The following is a 21,481-nucleotide window of genomic DNA, read 5'->3' as shown; positions in this document are numbered from 1 at the left end:
AGAGAATAATAGTTGTAAGTGACAGATTAATGGAAAATACAAGGAAGAAGTATAAGCAGAAGGAGGATAATAGGAAGTGCTATAATATTTACATCGTGAACATGATCAATCTTCAGCTTAAAGTTGTGCTATATCTTGAGGATTTATAACACAACTGTACAAGGAAGTTGCTTGGTAAGTTTGCCTCGGGGGGCATAAGCTAAGAGTTCTAGTGTTTGAAATCAAGCGATTGTGATTACTTGATGGACTCTTGATGGTTTCTCTTTGCTGCCATAAGCTCAGCATCTTTGAGAGTGAAATGCAAAAACAACAAGCTCCACAAGTCTTAAAGAGTGAAATGAAGTGCCTACTTCTTAAGTGAAGCGCAAAATTCATTAGAAACTACCAACACTTACAAATTGGTACTATAATAATCAAATTGCATTTAAAAATTAACTAATTTCAACACCCAATATGCAATAATATCGATGTTAATCCAACTCCCAAAGGTAGAGTTTTGAAGAATCGAGCGCTTATGCACCCGAGGATGTGACCTAGTGGTCAATGAAATGGGTTAAGAACCATGATGAGTCAGGTTTAAACCTTAGCGGAAGGAAAACACTAGGTGTGATATCTTCCAATCTATCCAAGTCTTGACGGATTACCTGTGCTGGTGGGAGGTAGTAGTTGCCCTGGAATTAGCCGAGTTGTGTGCAAATTGGCTTGGACACCACAATTATAAAAGAAACGAGTTCTCATTGGGAGCACTTTGCACATCACTATTTGAAGCACGTACTTCTCTAAAGATTTGACTTTATGTATGAAGTGATCACCCCTTGCTTTGCATTACTTCATCACTTAATTGCTTGTAGTAACGCTGCATGAGCCAAACTTTCTAACCATGCCTTGAGTGTTTGGTGGAGTAGCCTTTGGTGTCAAAACCCTCATTTGTAATTAGAACATTCAATACATTAGGAGAGACTAGTTTATTGCATCGGACGTGTGTGTAACATCTATTTCTTCGATCAGAAAGGTTTCAATTAAAAGAAAATGCACGAGAAATTATCCAAAGATGAGATCTCATTGATTTTTAGCTATGCACCAAATGATTAGAGAAATTTATACACAAATCATCGGTTTTAAATTTTCAAAATTTTGGTGAACTTTTTCGTTTTTTTTTAAAATAATTTCTTTATAGTGTATACATTATATATACTCAAACTCAGCCCACCATCACCAGGCCCAACCCAATTACCCAAATCCCTAGTACGCTCAAGCTCCACTCCATACACACACAAAAACAAAATCGCCACATCTACAACCCTCTCTCACAAATCGAATTGCCGATTACACCCACCACCATTGCCGACGACTGGCAACATAGGCACACAACCCACAAGACCGTTGTCCGCCTCACCACCATAGCGGGTTAGTGCTGTAGCGGACGGACCACCTCACAACCATTAATTTCATATGGATTTTTTAAATGGAAGGGTTTGACTTTTAAGAATTGAGATTACATAGATATGTCATATGGAATTCAAAGATTTGACTCGTCATCTTGTATGTGTTTGTTTCACTTTTTGCAGATAGTAGAAAACGAAAGTAGGGTAAGTGGTGGTGGGGCTTCAAACCGAAATAAACCGAACCAGATTTATTTCAGTTCGTTTTATTTTCATTCTCACCAAATTGAGAATTGAAAAATCGAGCCGAACTGACCTAACACTCATCCGTAGTGAAAACCCAATCAATATCTTGAATAAGAATATCGTATTTTAGATGAGTTATCGTGACTTTTGAGGATCTACTTCTAGAAATAAATGATAAGTGGCACAAAAATGTTCACCACAAAGTATAATTTTGCATACATGATCGTATCTTAATTCATTTTTAAAAGATATAAAAGTAACTTGAAAATATTACAGTTCTATTATATTTTAAAAATTTATATAGCAGAAATTTAATTGGATATACATGTAGACTGGGCAAAGTCAATACTAACGGTTTTAAATCTAATATTAAAATTGTATATATTTTTTTTTGGTGGTTACTCCCTCTGTCCCATTTTAATTGTTGCTGTTGATTTTTTTCACGATTGTTAAGAGAGACAATAAATATAAGGTATAGTTTACTAAGCTTTCCCTGTTTAATAAAGGTAGACTAATTTTTTCTCTTAAATATTGTGTTTACTTGTTTAATTTAAAGAGCATAGTTGAAAACAATTATCAACTTTGGTCTTGAATTCTTAAAGTGACAATTATTTTGGGATAACTTTCTTGAGCTAAAACGACAATTAAAATGAAACGGAAGTGATATCTTTATCAAACACTTAAAGTCTAACGCTCCAATAATATGATTAGCACAATATCAGGGTTCAAATAGTAGCAGCATTAAATAATATAGAGGGAAAATCAATTTTTCAATACATTCATATAAATTTTGGTTTATATAAAAATCTACAGCCAAAACTAAAGATTAATACTCAATAGCTCGGTTAAAATAGTAAATATTAGATGGCCTATTATTTAGGATTTAATAACCAAAATTTAGTTGATTTTAAAGTCCTAAATATTCGGAGAATAATTAAATGACAATTATTTGAGGAAATTAGTAGACAACAATTTTGTCTTAAAGGCAAAAAAGTTCAATGAATATTTATAAGGGCATTTCATGCTTTTAATAATCCTATAGAAGAGGTGGGAGTGGAGCTACTCAAGCGGACTCCACCCCGTCGACATGCCTTCTTAGCCGGGGTCCACTTTCAGAAATTCTATATTTTCGCCGTTTTAATTTATTGATCTTATTAAATGTTGAAGTATTGAGTTATTTTCTGTTATTTTTCTTTTTTAGTTTAGTAATTTTATTTCTGAAATTCAGTTATTTAAATTGATATAGAATAGATTTTATTAGTATCCTAGTTGAAGTTAGAATAGGATTTTACTAGTTTCCTAGTTAGAAATAGAATAGGAGTATTTTTGTCTATTTATATTCTCAGATTTGGATGAATAAACAAGCAGAATATGTCAAACTACTGTTTTCTTCTCTGTATTCTATAGAACAATTGGTATCAAGAGCCACCTTCTTGAGGGATCTCTCTGTATTCTATAGAACAACAATTGGTATTAAGAGCCAATTTCTTGAGGGATCTGTGAGAGAGAAGACCCCAAAAAATAACCTTGCATAAAAGTCAATATTGTTATGACTTCCAACAATTTTTCAATTCCTTCACCCCCAATTTTTTCTGGTGAGAATTATCCATTTTGGGCTATCAAGATGAGAACATACTTGCGAGCATATGATCTGTGGCAAGTGGCAGAGGTTGGAGGAGAGGTAAATCCTTTGCCAGATAATCCAACAATGGCGCAAATTAAGAATCACAGAGAAGAGTTTGCAAAAAACTTTAAAACTCTCTCTGGCATATAATCAGCACTTTCGAAAGTAATTTTCGCTAGAGTTATGGCAAGTGAGACTGCAAAGGAGGCTTGGGATAAGTTGAAAGAAGAATTTCACAGAAGTGACAAAATTAGGCAAATAAAAGTGATAAATCTGAGGAGAGTTTGAAATTCTCAGAATGAATGATTCAGAAACTATTGAATTTTCCAACAAGTTGATGAAGACCTAATCAGACTTATGGGAGAAGAGCTTACAGATTCAAGAATCGTGGAAAAGGTTCTTGTGAATTTGTCGGAAAGATTCGAAGCAAAGATCTCCTCACTCGAAGATTCAAAGGATCTCACAAAACTGTCACCTTCAGAACTTGTACATGCTCTTCAAGCTCAAGAGCAAAGAAGATCCTTGAGGCTAGAAGAAGCTACTGAAACTGCTCTTCAAGCCAAGTTCAAAGGGAAGATACAGATGCTAGAGGAAGGTAAAATCCCAATAACTTCTACTAATTTTAGTAGAAATAATCAAGGCGATTCTCGCAATGGAGTCAAGAATAGAGAAAACTTTCCTCCATGCAAGTATTGCAAAAAAAAACAATCATAAAGAGGATGATTGTTGGTTTAAGGGAAAGAAACCACCTCTCCAGGGTAGATATTGCAATAAGCTTGGACATATTGAAAGGTTTTGCAGAGTGAAGAAGGAGAACAACCAACAAACTCAAAAAGCCAATGTTTCGGAAGTTGAAGAACAAGAGTAGTTTGTGTTTACGGCGATGGCAACAACAAGATTGAATGATAAAAACACATGGTTTCTGGATAGTGGTTGCACTCAACAGATGACCAGTAAACAAGAATATTTTACGAAGTTGGAATCTGCCAAAGGTAGTATCAAGTTGGCCGATAAAACCACGTTGAAGATTGTTGGTAAAGGAATTGTGGCAATTGAAGCTCCGAAAGGTACTAAATTTATTCAAGATGTTTTGTTGGTACCTGATCTTGACCAAAATCTTTTGAGTGTTGGTCAAATGCTAGAAAAAGATTATATGTTACTGTTCAAAGACAAAAAATGTGTTGTTTTTGATTCTAGCGGCCAAGAAGTGATTACAGTTGAAATGATAAAAAAAAGTTTTCCTTTAAATTGGAACTTAAATTCTGAGCAAGTTTGTCGAAGTAGTCAATGTGAGCAGGTTATTGTGACCACCAAGCACAACGATGACGATGTTATTTTTTATTCAGTAAAAAATGAAAATTGCTGCGCTACAATGGACATTGAAATCGAACAAATCACTTCTCAAGAAAATCCTCAAAAGCTTCAAAACAATAAGGAGGCTATAACTAAGGATAATCCACATACTGTAGCTGGGACCACATCGGGATCTCCAGACTCTGGCAATAACAATAGTTCCAATTCAGACCTCACATTTCATGAAGATCAGAATGATGGAGATGATGGAATTGAATGCTTTTCAGAGGTTATTCATTACATTTTTGCTGAGAAACTAGCTGTTTGCCAAGCATATTTAAATTTTGTTCCTGGAAAGATGTCAGGAAAAGAATTCAGGACTAAATATTCAAGGGTTGAATACCTCCACAGTACAAATAATTTTGTTACAACTTTTGCCAAGGCTTCTGAAGATGAGGAGCTTGCAGTTTTCTTGAAGCAAGATGCTATGTTAGCATTTGAAGCTCGAAAAAAGAAGAACAACACTCTCAAGGTGATTAGGAGGAACCTTGTGAAGAAATGTATTGAGATGTCAGACCAAGGAGGGATTGAAGCTCGCTGATGTATTTACCAAAACTCTTCCCAAAGAAACTCTTCGTGAACAACTTGGAGTTACCAGCAAACATCTCAAGGAGGAGTGTTGAAGTATTGAGTTATCTGCTGTTATTTTTCTTTTTTAGTTTAGTAATTTTATTTTTGAAATTCAGTTATTTAAGTTGATATAGAATAGGATTTATTAGTATCCTAGTTGAAGTTAGAATAGGATTTTATTAGTTTCCTAGTTAGAAATAGAATAGGAGTATTTTTGTTTATTTATATTCTCAGATTTGGATGAATAAACAAGCAGAATATTTCAAACTACTGTTTTCTTCTCTGTATTCTGTAGAACAACAATTGGTATGAAGAGTCAATTTCTTGAAGGATTTCTCTATATTCTGTAGAACAACATTAAATAATATTAAAAATATTATAAATGAAAATAATTAACTTAAAATTATTTACTATACATTTGATGATTACTATGTGAAAAGTAATATAAATCACAATAGTTGACAACTTCAAATATTTTTAAAAAAACACAGAAAAAAAATTTATTGACTCTTGAAATTATATGGGTGTCATATTAACAACTTAAAATATTCTTGTATAAATTTCATTAATCTAAATATAAAAATATATGCATATCTAAGAATTTATCAACTAAACAGTTGAAGGTTTTAATTAAATGATAGAATTATGCATAACTTAGAATTGCCAAGTATCAACATTGGGCCCGGGCGTAGCATGGCGTAGCCAACTAGTATAACATAGATTAAAGATCGGTAACTAATATTGCTTTTTGTTTGGTGGGGTCAATACGGAATGAGAGAACCAGGCAGGCTTTTGATGGTGTGTATAATGCGATTTCAAAGATAAAAAGCTCTCATTTACCTTTTCTAGTTTTCTTCTTTTGTATGCCTCTTGAGTAAAAAGATTCTTGCTGAGATTTTCAGAAGCAATCAGCTTCACATAACATTGTAATTATTCCCTTCCCGACACTCTTCTTACCTTTTATGTGTTGCATTTTGATATCAGATGGAAAAACTACGAAAAAGCAAATTACATGTTTGATATGAACTTTGTCTTTGTAATGTTGAAAGACAAGATTTTCCTTTTTTCTGATAAGATTTGTATAGAAGTCTTATTACCTTGTGACTGTCAGATTGTCTTTTAATTGGTTATCTTCTTCATGTATCTTCTAGTTAATAACGGGTTTCTAGAGGAGTCTGATCAAAGGATTAACTTGTTGAGTGTAAAGATGAATCACCATGTTCTTGGTCCAAATTTGCTAATGTTAAAGGTTAATAGAATTTTGCAGACACTCTAATAAACTTATAAACTTTGAATTAAGAACCACACTAGTATCTCATGACACTCATCTCTAGGACTGGGCATATTTTGGTTTAAACCGAAAAAACTAAAAAACCAAATTGAAATTTAATTTTGGTTTGTTTTTTTGGATTTTCAGATCGGTTTCGGTTTCAAATTTTAGGAATTTGGTTAAACGGTTTGGTTATGAATTTCAAAAAAAAAATTCGGATGAATCGAAAAAACGAAATTATATAAATAGTTTATTATAATTTATATATTATATATGTAAATATACTAAAAATATAATATAATCTGATATAACATATATATATATATATATGAAGGCAGTGGCGCTCAGCCATCCTCAGTTTGTCAGTTCGTTTGAAATTTCAACATCGCCAAAGGCAGTTGACAGTCGTTTGCTCAGTTTGTCACTATCGTCGACAGTCGCTGCCGAGTGCGGCCACTGTCATCATGCCAACGGCGACGACTCAACGAGGTCGATATTTATGGTTATTTCATGCGCGTTGAATTAATTATTTTTTGGAATGAAAAGTAGGTTTGAAAAAAATATTATTTTTCTTGAAAAATCACCAATTTTAAATGCTCACTACTTTAATCTTTAAAACCGAAATATAAACTCGAAATAACCGAACCGAATCGAAATATTTTTGGTTTCATTATGATTGTCTTTTTCGTCAATCCGAATATTGAAAAACCGAACCAATATTCAACAATCAAACCGAACAAACCGAATGTCCACCCTTACTCACCTCCTTTGTGTCAACATCAAAGAGCATTCAGTTGTTGTTTTTGATAGTGGTGGTATGGCAACAACATCTCAATAACATTTTTGAAAGTTACCAATATAAAAGAACATTTGCGGATGTTCTACTTTAATTCTTCGATAGTATGGGTTACTTGCTTCATTAGTGAACAATTATGAGCGAGGTTATGTTTTCTTCTTTCACTTGTCAACCAAAAAAGTGAAGTTCTAGTCCTTATGCTGGATTTGATGTAACAAGTTTATATTACTTGTATTGTATTACTGTGCTGTATGCTCCTTTCTATATATGCTTGTGCTGACCATCTCAATGAGTAGGATCTCCTTTAGTGCAATATTCAAACTCTATTTAACTACATATTCTCGATACCAAAATGCTGACAAACATGATTGACTTTCCAGAAGTTGTCTGTAAATGAATCTGGAATCTCTCTGGGGAAATCATTTTTGAGAAATTCAGTAACCCTGTTTCCTTGTGTATGGCATATTCTCTTTCTTGTGTTCTCAAATTGAAATGTTCATTAAGTGGTGTGCTAAATCTTGTATTTTGTTCGAGCAGGGAGTGAGATATCTTTCTTCAAAAATGGAGTTTGTCAAGGTGTTGCTTTCAAGGATCTTTATGGTGGTCGTTACTATCCTGCTGCTTCAATGTATACACTTCCTGACCAACCTAATTGCACTGTGAAGTTCAATTTCGGCCCGGACTTTGAATGCTTTCCTGAAGAATTTGCTGGGCGCTCTGTTCCAAGACCGATAGTTGAAGTTCCTTATCATGGATTTGATGGAAGAGTTGAGAATGGTGTGTCCAATGAGCAAACAATTTAGCTATTTGTCTTTTACCATGTTGGCCAATATGCAGAATACTGGTGGTTTGACTCTGATTTTCACTGTAATGTTGCTGATTAACTGATTTAGCTGCTACGTGACAGTCAAACCTTGTAAAAGATTCTTCCTAAAAATTGGAAACATTGAATTTATTTATTATTTTAATTTTGACATGCCATGATTAATTTCACAGCTATCAACTTCAGTTTATTCAATGTATCAACTTCAGTTAATATTCATTGCAGCTGTATCTATCTCTTTTAGCCTAAAACAAGATACTGTTTTTCCAGAGAGAAAAAATAGTTGATAGTTTTTCTTTTGATGTTGTTTTGCTTGTAAGTTTTGCTCTTTTATACTATTCTATATCAAAGGTGGTTTAGGAAGAGGAAAAAAACTAACATAAGTAGCAGTTGCATCTGCCTGAATCCATCGTCTAACGACTTGGTTCTGATATGAGATGGATGGTTCTAGTCGGTAGATTGAATATGATGCAAGCTATCTTGGCAGATTGAACATGATTTGAACTTTCTGATTACAGGTAATTTATGGCATTCAACTAGGATGTGCCCCATGCTCAAAGTGGTAAAAGAGCATGTAAATAAAATTGGAGAAGCTGCTGAAATGGTCAGCTAAGCTTGAGCAATGCACTCAGGTAGGTTATGTTTCAGCTTTTGTATATAGAATGTAGAGTGCTACTTGGTGTGATATCCTAGTTTTTCCAACTTTTGTAAGTGGTGCTGTTGGCTTCATGTAGTTGGCCGTGGCCATGATTCTAGTCTTTGTTATCTGTTTCTGCTAGAGAAATGTGCATGTGCTTTCTGATGGCAAGTTTCAGTTGATGAATTTAGTGGCTGGTGTTGTGATCTGTTGCTTGACCCTCACATCCGTTCATATTAATCATGCTCCTTTTGTGTTGAGGTAGGAAGTACATACATAGTTGGACATGGTTCATGTGGATATATTTGTAATTGTTAGGTTGTTGACGCACAAACGCATGGTTGCCACAATTTTGATAGTTGTGATATTTAAGGGGCACAACATGAATACTTTTGAGGCCATAAAGAAGTTAAAAAAACAATTGCAAGTAAAGGTATGGTATACTTTATAGCTACTTGTAATGAAAAGAAGTTAGAAATCATTAAAGATCCAGGGGGCGTTCTTTAGAATATAATGGTGATGAACTCTGAATATGCCATTATCGCCACTATGTGATAATGGGATGTAGTTTACGTTCAAATTTAGATGCTACATTGAATTTGGTATTGTTCATTGTTTGTAGTTTGTTCGTAATTGAAGTAGAGTGTGCTTTTGCATTTTCTTGTTTGTGATTTATGGATGCTTCTTGCAGTATTGTCTCATAATTCTTGCAGTATATTTGTTGTCCTTTATTTTATTAAAAGTAGTACATTTGTCCCTTTATCTAATACAAACTCTGATGTGATTAGATGTAGGGGTCTTTGGGTGCTTTGATATTGTAAATTTGTAAACATAAGTGAAGACCCCATAAAAGATGGGTGTTTGCTTTTGTGATGAATGGCTTGGTGAGAAAATAAAGCAAGGTTTGGAATGGCTGACGTTTAGACAGGGAGAGGTTAGGGAGGAGGGAGGAGGGAGCTGTTGGGAATGACAAGTTGTAGCAAAGGCGCAACTTGGGCTAGTGACACATTCTTATAGTACAAGAGAACAAGGATGGGAGAGATGCTACCTTTTGGTGGAAATATGAGGTAGTGCAGCAAAGTGGCGGGGAGTGAATATAAAAACGATCATGAAGGCAAGCAGCCAAGGGTGTGGCATAGCACTTCCATTGGAGCGTACCCAATAAAAAGACAGAGGTGCATGCACGAAGGATGTTAATTAGACAGGTTGATGAACTATTATGATCTATAGATTTCCCATCCAAGTAATGTTTTGAACCTTTACTTCGTATCTGTACTTTACTCTCAAGCCTCTCAACTTCCATCCGCGAAGGCAAACTTGGACTCATTGAAGAAAGCACCTGAGCTGAAGACCCATGAGTGATTCCTATAGCTACAGACCGTAACTTATCTTATTGGTCCTCTGTACTATGGTTTTCTCATTCGAATCAGTCAACAACTTGAATGTTGTAGCTCTCTGTCTTGGCTGCTAGACAAGGAGCTTGGGAGAGAAACCGTGATGGTGTCTTCTAAATAATACCAATGAGAAAAATACATTAAGCTAAAAAGGTGTTAAAATAAAGACAAGTTTTGCCCGAAAATACAAAAGAAAGTAAAAAGAGATGGTTGTAAGGAAGAGAGGTAGGTATGGAGGTAGCAAGTTGTTGAATATAAAGGAAAAGAAGGGATGGGAGGTGGATAAATTTTGTTATGGTGGCGACTGGATCTGTGACAATGGAGTACCAACATCATAGTAAAAGGTTATCTAGATACTGTTAAGGTTTCATAAAAAGTAATAAGAGGTTGTGTGATCCATATAGTTGCGCCAAAAAAAATTGCACGCTTTTCGATTGGATCTAAGAGGAGGGAGAAGTAAAGGTGGTTGGATTTTATATACATGGGCCATTTAGAGCACGAGGACAAGTTCTTGTTGGAAATGAACACATCTTGATACCATTTTAGTCAAGAAATTTTGCTATTGTTTATCTTTGGAAATGCATAGTTTGAGAAGAGTAGAAAATGTTTTGTTATCTTGAAATGTTGCAGAGGTGAGTAGTATGTTATAGTTGGAGTTGCGGTTCTCTCACTCAATCGGTGCTTTGATACTTGGATAGCTCAACTTTTGGTTCATCTCCAAATGCCTTTTGGGGTAGTTTGCACGGTGAAGGAGAAGCATGGTGCCAGTAGAAGTGATGAAACGACGACTTTGGTGGTGTAGATAGTTGCAACAAAGAGAGGAAGGAGATCACCAGCAACATACCACATGTAATCCTCCACAAGTGGGCTTTGGGGAGGGGTAGGATATACACAGACCTAACCCTCTTATCTTTGAGGGGGGTAGAGGAAGGAGATTGCAGATTGAAAAATAAAATAATCTTTCTTGTCAGAAAATGGTGTATTACACACGTTGTGCCATGTTAGCATTGTGTGTCTAATTGACACAATTTGTCTTCTCTTCAAGTGTTCAATAGATCCTTTAGTTTAGATGCCAAACTGAAAATCTTTGTGGTAAGCTTAAGGAGCAGCTGCCATATCCATGCAGTTCCGTGGTGCGATATAGGTTTATTTTGTTCCAATATTTATGTTATGGTCCCCTGTTATGGATCAAGTTACGAGATGTTGCAATATGCATTCTGATTTATTCTTCCTAAGACCTATGGTGCTGGTTTGTTAAGAGAACTTGCAATCTCTTGAGTTGAAGACTCAAAAACTTGAACAATTTTGTACTTCACTTTCGAGTGACAATTCAAATATCTTCAAATACAACGTTGGTGGATTAATCATTCATTTAATAACTCTTCCTACTACTACTGAAATGAGAAAGTGGAGGGAGAACTTCCTTACTGCTAATATTGCTATCAAGAAATAGGAAAAATAATTAATAGTAGCTGAAATAATCTACTTTATTGACTTTTGCGTAAACTGTAGGTAGAATATAGGGGTGCTAACATTATGCCCCTCCTTCATGTCTCTCTTGTCCTCAAGCGCTAAGTGTGGAAGTAGTACTATTCTCCTCTTTTCCAGCAAATTCTTCTTCATTGTCAGTAAAATCAATCTGGAATAATTTCTTGTACTGATGGTCCCGAGTATAAATATTTTGTCACAATTGAAACAAGGTTCCTTAAGCTATCTTTCATCTATCTCAGATCTGATCAATTTCTTCACAAATCTAGCTAGTTGTTAACTTGAGAAATACATTGTTTTGATCTATTGCGAACAAGGGGGCAGTTCCTTGCATTCATAAAATCAGAAAATACTCTCAATTGCTATATATAATCAGCAAGACAACTAATGTGAAGTTTAATTTTTTTCTCGTGTAAGAGAACTAGCACCTGAAATCAATTGCTCAAACTTTTCTCGATAATCCACCAATCTGCCATAGATCCAATTTGGCTTAACTTAGCCAATTCTCCTAACTTTTGACTTCTAAGCATCGACGATTGAACTCATCCCAAGTGCATTGAGGCATATCTTTCTCTAGTTGAGGAAATTAGAGTTGTGCAATTCCTTCCAAATGAGAAGAAGGAAGTCCATTTTTTTCTAATTCTGGTGTTTGTTGGTGTCGAAAGAAATGTTCACTCCTGTTCAACCATTTCAAGAGGTCTTCGTGGCTATAAAATCGTGGAAAATATAACTTTGTATATAGAATCAGGGAATTCCCACCAGTTTCTGACTCTAAACGTGTAGTCACTGCTTTACCTTTCCAACCTTTAGTATGACTGTCATTTCAGTTGTTTCAACATCCGCCTTTGAATTCGCTAAATACTTCTTGGGTGCATCCAAGCGAGCATTTATGACTTCCTGCTGCCTTACTAAATTGGTTGCATGTTCTTCTTGGCACAGAGTCCACAGTTGTGCCAACTGTTGCTCGATTAGATAGCCCATAATTCTGGTCTCTGATAGGTGTGTTCATGGGTTTGGTTAAACCGATTAAAATAATCGACGTTTGGTTTGGTTTAGTTAGGTTTGGTTTTAAATTTTTAAAAATCGATGCTATTTGGTTTGGTTATGATTTTACTTAAAAAAAATCGTGAAAATAATCAAACCGAACCGATAATATATATATATATATATATATATATATATATATATATATATATATATATGTTATAATATTTATATATAATTTATGAATAAAATATAAATATTTTATTAAATTTAATCTAAAACTTAATTTTAATCTATGTCTAGCCCAACCAATACTTTAGCCCAATTGCCCAAAGCCTCAAACCCAAGCTTAACTCTACCTACTATTACTAATAAGTTAACCCTACGGTCCCTACTTCACTTTTTCTACTTCAGCTTTCGCAATACGAGTTACTATGGTCCCTGGTTCAAATGATAGTCTTATGTCTCCTTATTTATTCAATCGTTTCCCTATATGATTAGCTCACTTAGCTAGTTTATAAAGTAAACAGATAACTCAAGTTTGCCCAACTCTGTGTCTTCTTGCAGTACGCTGCAACAGAATACAAAGCTCTGTTTTGCAATGTACATGTATGTGTTTGTATGTTGTTGGATAATCTTAGTGCCTACAATACAAAGCTAGTGCTTTTCATTTCAATGTTGGTTTTGTTTAATGTGTTTGTTCTGATTTTTAAGAGTTTATAGTGTCATTTGTCCATCACTGTACAAATATTTCATGAGAAATTGTTCAATGTGATACTCTTTTCTATGGGTTTAAAAAGGAATTTATTCTAGAGATGGTTGGAGTAGGCTAGTCAATAACCGAAAAAATAAAAAAATTGAACCAAACCGACAGTTATTTTCTTTGTGGTTTGGTTTGATTTGGTTTTAGAAATTCAAAAACCGACTAAATTGGTTTTGGTTATGGTTTTAACCACTAACTGATCCAAATCGACCCATGAACACTCCTAGTCTCTGATATCAAGTTGTTATGGTCTCTTGATATGGATCTAGGTATGGGATGCTGCAATATGAATTCAGATGTTTTCTTCTTACGACCTATGGTGCTAGTTTGTTAAGAGAGAACTTTCAATTTCTTGAGTTGCAAGAACCCAAGAACTTAAACAATTTTTCGCTTTTCTTTCAATTGAATTCAAATAACTTCAAATACAACATTGGTAAATTTACCACCTATCTAACAAGGAAATAACTTTCTACTATTACTGAAATGAGAAAGTAGAAGAATAATCTCCTTACTGGTAATAACCTGCTACATAGAAATAGGATAAGACAATTAATAGCTGCTGAAAACTTTCATGCGTAAATTGTTGGTAGACTAAAAGGGAGCTAACAATTGATTCTCCTTTTGTCTCGACTTTATATGGTAATATTTAATTACACAATTTAAGAAGAAAAAAAGACTTTTAGAACTTGTGGTCCAAAATGAGCCATTGATATTCAATCATCTCAGTAAACTAAAAAAACATGAAGTTAATGCTACAATATTTCTATATTACTTCCTCCGTTTCAAATTATCCGTCCCAAATTTTCTAATTTGATTTTTTATTTTATTTGTTCTTTTTCATTAATCAAAAAGGGAATTTTTTTTTTTTTCATGTTTTACTCTTTGCATTAATTACTTTTTCTTCAAATTAAAATGTAAACATCATTTAATAAGAGCATTATGATAAACTAGTCATGTTATTAATTATTTTTCTTAATTAATGTGTCATCTCAATTTGAAACAGATAATTTGGTACTGAGGGAGTACTTTTTGAGCTAAACTGAAAAGAAAAGTTGAAGGCTTCTTAGGGTGTGTTTGGTACGAAGGAAAACATATGTTTTTCAATTTTCTCATGTCTCATGTTTGGTTGGCTTAATGATTTTGGAAAATATTTTTCAAATCAATTTTTTTTCTCAAATCTAAGGAAAATGACTTCTCTTCAAAAAATAAAACTCTTTTTCAATTTTACTCTTAAGTCGAAATAGTTACACAACTCTCAAAATCACCCACCCTACTTCAATCCTTAATCCCCCACCCCTGCCTCAGCCCCCTACCCCCTACCATCCCTATTAAAAAAATATTTTAAATTTTTTTCTTACTTCACCCCTACCCAAAACCCTACTCTCTTTCCCTTTCTAATCTGTTTTAATTGTTTTTTTTCAAATTCAAATCTTTTTCTTGTTTCTCCTACCCGACCACCCTACCAACTTCCTCCTCTCCCCTCCCTAAAAAAAAGAATTAATTTTTTTAAATTTATTTTTTGAAAATTTTTAATTTTTTTCTTACTCCACCCTCACTCCCGTACCCCGATCCCTACCCCCTACCACCTTCATTCAAAAAAAAATATTTCAAATTTTTTTCTTACCCCACTCTTACTCCCTTACCCCTACCCCCCCCCCCCCGCCGCACCCCCCCCCCCCCCCCCCCCCCCCCCCAAAACTTAAAAAAATTGTTTTTTAAAAAATCAAAATTATTTTCTTAACCGCCCTTACTACATATTTTTAACAACCCCACCCCCTACCTATCAACCCCCTCTTCAAAAAAAATTAATACTTTTAATTTGTTTTTTAAAAAATGAAATTTTTTTTCTTATCCAACCCTTTTGATTATATTCGTTCTCATTATTTTTGTTAAATATATACAAATAGTTTTAGAAAACTTATACTTATCCAATTTGCATAACGAACGCACGAATATAAGTAAGAAACAACTTATTTTTCTAAAAAATATTTTTCCTCCATGTCGAACACACCCTAAAAAAATATTTTTTTGAGATCAAAAATTATTTTTTTAAAATGTATTTTTATGCTTTAACTAAATACTAAAATATATTTTTTGAAAAATATTTTTTCACTAATCAAATACTACAAAATATTTTGCGAAAAATATTTTTCATTCACCAACCAAACATAGGAAAACAAGTATGAAATCAACTTGTTTTCCAAGAAAACATTTTCTAGAAAAACATTTTCCATAGAAAATATTTTCCATCATGCCAAGCACACCCCAAGTCTAGCCGATTCACATTTTGCTTCTGTTTTTTTAATTGGAGAGCCACCTTCCAATTTTTTCATCTGATGATCTCCATTCGATCAAGTGATAATTTTTTGTGCCTTATCTTAATTTTTAAAACTTTTTCGGCCTAACTCATGAAGCAATGTTTATCCTTAGAGGATATATTGAATCCTTTTTCTACCAACTAGCAGATACTCAACGAGTTTTGATCAACATTTGGTGTATAAATGCCATCTGAAGTTGTCTTATTACCTGAATTGTTTTGATGATCACAATTTCTTTTCCTTCAACAAGAATTTGGTCACCATTTTCGATCTTAACTTTAGATATTTTTAGTTGGCTTTAGCTCTGAACAAATTCTTATCACAAGTCATGCGGTTATTGCTGCCATTGCAAATCAATCAAGAACTTGTTGAAATTGTGTTTGATATACATATGGCAACAAAAAGATGGTCTTCTGGTTATGAGATTTGTTTTTACAAATCACTACTTCATGATCTAGTTAATTGCACTTGCTGCACTTTGCATCTGGCTTTTTCCAATATCCAAATGATGGATGACCCATTCTGTTACAATGCTGATAAAGGTGCATAATTTTTCAAAATTTTACCCTTGCTTTGAGTTTTGTTGCGGTGACTAAAACTCTTTTCGGCATTTAACAACTTTGTCAAGGACATATGTTGTGTGTGTTTTGAAATAGTTATATATGCCTCATATCTTTTGGATAGTGTTACCAAAAAAAAATTCAACAATTTTTAAATCTTTAAATTCAATATCTAGCAATCTTACCTTGTTAACTATGTCAAGTGATTTGTCTAAGTATTCTTGACTGTCTCAAACTTCGTTTCTGCAATTTGAATTTTGTTGTTAAATTCTTTACCTGCATTTCTCATCTCCAACATATTCTTTCTTCAAATAATCCCTGATCTTTTTTGCTGATACGAGAGATATCGTTCTCGTGAAAATAAATATTGAGACAATAACATAGAGTTGCTTTCGCCTTGGACTTTTTTAATTTGCATCATGGTGATATTGTTTGGCAGCAGAGTAGCTTCATAATACTCTTCCATGGCTTCTCAAAGATTGAGAGTCTCCAATTAAGCTTTCATTCTCAAAGCACGTAGTTGGTAAGTTTTACTATTGAAAATAAAAGACATTCGTGAAAAACTATTTTCTAAATTCATCATGTTTCTTACAGGTCCCTCAAGAAAATAATTTTGATACCAATTGTTGACTTTTAAAGGCGAATAAACAAATTTTGTCAAAGATAAAAAAGAGAATAACTTATTGGAAATATAAAGAAAATGATTGGAAGGGGAAATATAGCAGGAAGAAATGTAACATATTAGAAATATTTTCTTCGTTTCTAAATAAGTGATATTTTTAACCTGAGCACATTATTAAAAACCTATTCATTCGTAGAAAATAGAGTGTTTATTAATGTAGCTCTTATAAAGCAAGAAAGAATAAAGAAGAAGAGTAGAGAGAATAGAGAGAGTGATTCTTGAGGATGAGAGATCATCAGATTGTGAATACAATGAACAAAATCCCTCTATTTATAGGAAAAATTTACTCCTAGTCTGAGTAAAAGACAGATGCTTCAAATCTTAATAGATATCAAAGTAGATCTTAATAGATCTTGATAGACATTCACTATAATGTAAATACATTTATAACACTCCCCTTTGAATATCTAATTGGTAGATAATATGCCTCGTTAAAACCTTACCAGAAAAAACCCAGTAGGAAAAAAATCTAGTGAAGGAAAAAGAGTACACATCTCTAATAATACGCATTTTGGCTGCCTCATTTAAAACCTTACAAGGAAAACCCAGTGGGACAAAACCTCGTAAGAGAAAAAAGAGTACAACGCGTATTAACTCCCCCTAATGATAACATCCTTGAACTTTTGCATCCCGATCTTGTACAACATCTTCTTGAAAGTTGCAATTAGAGAAGATTTGGTGAATAAATCAGTCACATTGTCAGTTGAACGAATCTGTTGCACGTTAATATCATCATTCTTTTGTAGCTCATGTATGTAGAATAACTTTGGCAAAATGTGCTTCGTTCTATCTCCATTTATGAATCCTCCCTTAAGATGTGCTATGTATGTTGAATTATCTCTGTATAAAATTGTGGGTAGATTGTCATATTTCACACCACATTTTTCTCGAATGAGATGTATCATGGACCTCAACCATACACATTCTCAACTTGCTTCATGAATAACTATTATCTCGGCATGATTCGATGAAGTGGCTATGATAGACTGCTTTGTATATCTCCAAGATATGGCAGTACCACCACATATGAACACATAACTTATTTGAGATCGAGCTTTATGCGGATCAGATAAGTACCCAACATCAGCATGACCAATAAGATCAGGACTGCAATCTTTAGAATAAAACAAGCTCATGTGTTTTATCTCATTTTGATATCTCATAGTAGGAGCAGAAATATACCTTGCTAACAAATTGACTGAAAAGGCTATAGGCCTTGTAGTATTTGCAAGGTACATGAGTGCATCAATTACACTAAGATATAATACTTCATAACCAATCCAATTCGATATATTTCGAATTTCAGCAAATAATCTATTACTTTGAAAACTCTCCAAGAGTTCCAATGATGTTTAAGCAATAAGCTTACACAATATAAGGATTATAAATAAGTTTCCCAGAAACTTTTATATGCTTCAAGCATTTTGAATCCTTAAAAGTTTTTCACATAAGTTTTTCAAGTGACAATATTCAACATTTCATGAGTGACATCTTCAAATATCTAGACTGCAAATCAAATAAGTTTAATACTTACCAAGATGTATCCTTTCATGTCACTTGATAAATGTTTCTACGTTAGCATGCTTAAATAAACGTAGAATTCAAATCTTCGTAATCTTTCACAATATTGCGCCAATATTGTGTCAAAGATATTGATGATATATCATTTTGTGTCTGTTCACAATGCGACATAACATTTTGAGATCTCATCACTTCATTATTTTCAGGTACATGAACCTCTCATAAGGTTTCATGAAGTGGTATGTCGTAGGCTATTCAAGAGCTCATTGCCTTCTTATTATGATTATTTGCTCCTTATTTTTCAAAGACTATTTTATTTGGAACCGATCAGTCTACCATGCTTCACGCATGCATAGACTTTGTCTTTTAGGAACATAAAATAAGAGCACTTGTGCTTAATATGAGATGCTTTCAGCATTTGACTTGAATTATCTTTTGGATGAGGATATGATGATAATTCCTAACATATTCATAGCACTTATAATCTCCCTCTTATGCTAGGAAAACTAACATACATCCTCTACTTCTTTGAGAAATCCATCGTTGCGCATTATGGTATATTTATTAATCGTATACCGCACATTAAAATTTTAAATGGAATAATAGATTTTCGACCTTGAACCAATTGAGGAGGAAGAAATAATCATAATTTATTGGTCTAATGCATACATATGCTATTGCAATATATCATATTTCAGACTTATCATATATTGCTACCACATTCACTTCATGGAATGGAGCATATTCAATAGGTCGAATTTCAAACTTTTCATCAAACACTCGTTATTTTGCCTTAGCCATCACAATATCATCAATATGGTGTATTGAGATTCAAACTCAATATTTGATCCATATAAAGGCGTCTTAGGCATGAATTGATGGGACTTGAACCCAACATATTATCATCCTTTTTGATAATATTGTTCTTGAGGTATAAATTTAAAATATAAATGGTTCCAAACCAATTATGTTTCCTCAAATCCAACAATAATTATATCATTAATAGAAAAATACAAATAATATAAGGAATTACTAACCTTGACCTTTAAATTTATAATCTCACCTTATTTGGCAGAGTCTCGTGCTGATAATGTGTTATAAAACAAGAAAGAATAAAGAAGAGGAGTAGAAAGAATAGAGAGAGTGATTCTTGAGGGATGAGAGATCATCAGCTTGTGAATATAATGAACAAAACTCCTCTATTTATAGGAAAAATTTACTCCTAGTCTGAGTAAAAGACAGATGCTTCAAATCCTAATAGATATCAAAGTAGATTTTGATAAATCTTGATAGACATTCACTATAATGTAAGTACATTTATAATAGTATCTTTATAAATATCTTTTAAAACATGCAACTCTTTGTAGTTTATTGGCTATGTAAAACTTTCTTTATGTAAAGAAGGGCAAAATTGAAAAAATACCATTAAATATCTTTGTGATTATTTAAAACTTCACTTATATAGGAACCAAAAAAAAAAAGATTAAAATATCAAATATTTAGGAACGGAGGAAGTAGCAAAGAAGAAAATTATGTTATTAATGACTTGAAGCTTAGATTTTTAGCTTTAAATCACTTCTTCTATTCGTTTTTACTTGTCACATTTTGGCTTAACACATTCATTAAGAAAAAATAATTAATAACATGATTATTTTACTATATTACCCCTATTAAATGTTATTTATGTTGTGTTTTGAAATTAATTTATAGGAAAAATAATTTATGTTAAGAATAAAATAGGAAAAAAAAATAGTTATTTTTTCTTGATGTGTCAAAAGTGACAAGTAAAAGTAAAAATTTAATTAAAAAATTAATGACAGATAAAACGAACAACGAACGGAGAAAATACTAACTAAAGCGAGAAAAATTTGCTACTTCTTTAGGTCCACAAAATAAATGAATGGATATTCTAAATGAGTTATGTTTTCAAAATCTAAAGATGTACTAATTAATTCTTTAAAAAAATTATCCTTTAGAATAATATTGATAAATTATTTTTTAATTAATGTTATGGACGAACTTTATTAAGGGATGTGCCACACTCCAAAAGTTCATTGGTCTATTTGAAAATCCACCTGGTTGGAATTGATGTGATTACCAAAGTAGTAAGGGGTTGTCTGGTTGGAAACAAGTTATTCTTAGATTAGTTATGATGTGATTAGTTATATTGGAATTAGTTATGTTAATATTACTTTTTAGTGGTTGTTTGGTTTGTGGTACTAAAAATAATATGCATTGCATTCTTTTAAAGAATAGATAGTTTATTTACAAAAATACTCTTCACAATATTTAGCTTAATTATTTTTCTTCATATTAAATCATGCAAAAGAAAATAAAAAGTTCCTAATTTTTTTTTAATTTTATTAGTTTCTTTTTCCTAAAAATATATGTTAAGAAATTTATGTTGATATTTCTTAAATGTGTATGAAGCTCTAATATTTCATGTTAAATTACTTATTTTGTTCTAAATTTCATAAAATATTGATAATCTCATTTTTTTCAAAATAATTCATCAAAAAATGTGAAAAAGAATTACTCTCATTTTTCATTATTTAGTATCATTAATATTTGGAGAGTCAAATTGTATTTTTTAAAAAATTAAATTTTCAAATATTTTTAGCTAAATATAAAAATATTTTTTCATATAATTAAGCATGTATTAAGTTAGAAAGGAAATGTAAACATACTTTAACAACTTGTACATGATAAAATTGTTAGGGAAAATGAAAATCTAAAGTAAGATTAATAAACATTTCTACAAAATAGAAAGACAATAAATCCTTGCATCAATTTTGCATTTGATTGTATAAATAGTTTTTATGGTGTCACTACCATTTTTTCATGACTCATCACTTTTGTAGATTTTAATAAGTTTATATAATTGTTCAAATTTATCAAAATGAATGAAAATTTGTAGAGTAATTAAAATTTAAATTAAGGATAAAATGATTAAAAAAAAATTGATAAAAGGATTACTAAAATCTCACATACTCTCTTATATGTAGTAGTAAAGTATATATATATATATATACATATACTCTCTTATATATAGTATATATATATATATATA

The 21,481-nt window shown here is 32.6% G+C and overlaps 1 protein-coding gene across 6 annotated transcripts in view; it reads left to right on the top strand.

The window, feature by feature from the left end:
• Positions 1-21,481, top strand: part of LOC107847703 (protein TRAUCO) — a 30,892-nt gene that overhangs the window by 1,736 nt on the left and 7,675 nt on the right. Inside the window, exons 2-4 of one of the 6 annotated variants that reach the window (XM_047399152.1) lie at positions 7,779-8,018; positions 8,583-8,696; positions 18,618-18,888. In XM_047399152.1, coding sequence (XP_047255108.1) covers positions 7,779-8,018; positions 8,583-8,677 — 335 coding nt within the window. In that variant the 3' untranslated portion in view covers positions 8,678-8,696; positions 18,618-18,888. Of the gene's footprint in view, positions 1-7,778; positions 8,019-8,582; positions 8,910-9,019; positions 9,353-9,489; positions 11,467-18,617; positions 18,889-21,481 lie in introns of those variants that run through there. The other 5 variants (XM_047399149.1, XM_047399151.1, XM_047399150.1 and 2 more) reach the window with 5 other exon arrangements.

This window comes from Capsicum annuum, chromosome 11, assembly GCF_002878395.1.
Source record: "Capsicum annuum cultivar UCD-10X-F1 chromosome 11, UCD10Xv1.1, whole genome shotgun sequence".
Lineage (NCBI taxonomy): Eukaryota > Viridiplantae > Streptophyta > Magnoliopsida > Solanales > Solanaceae > Capsicum > Capsicum annuum.
This window is presented reverse-complemented; position numbering and strand designations above follow the sequence as displayed.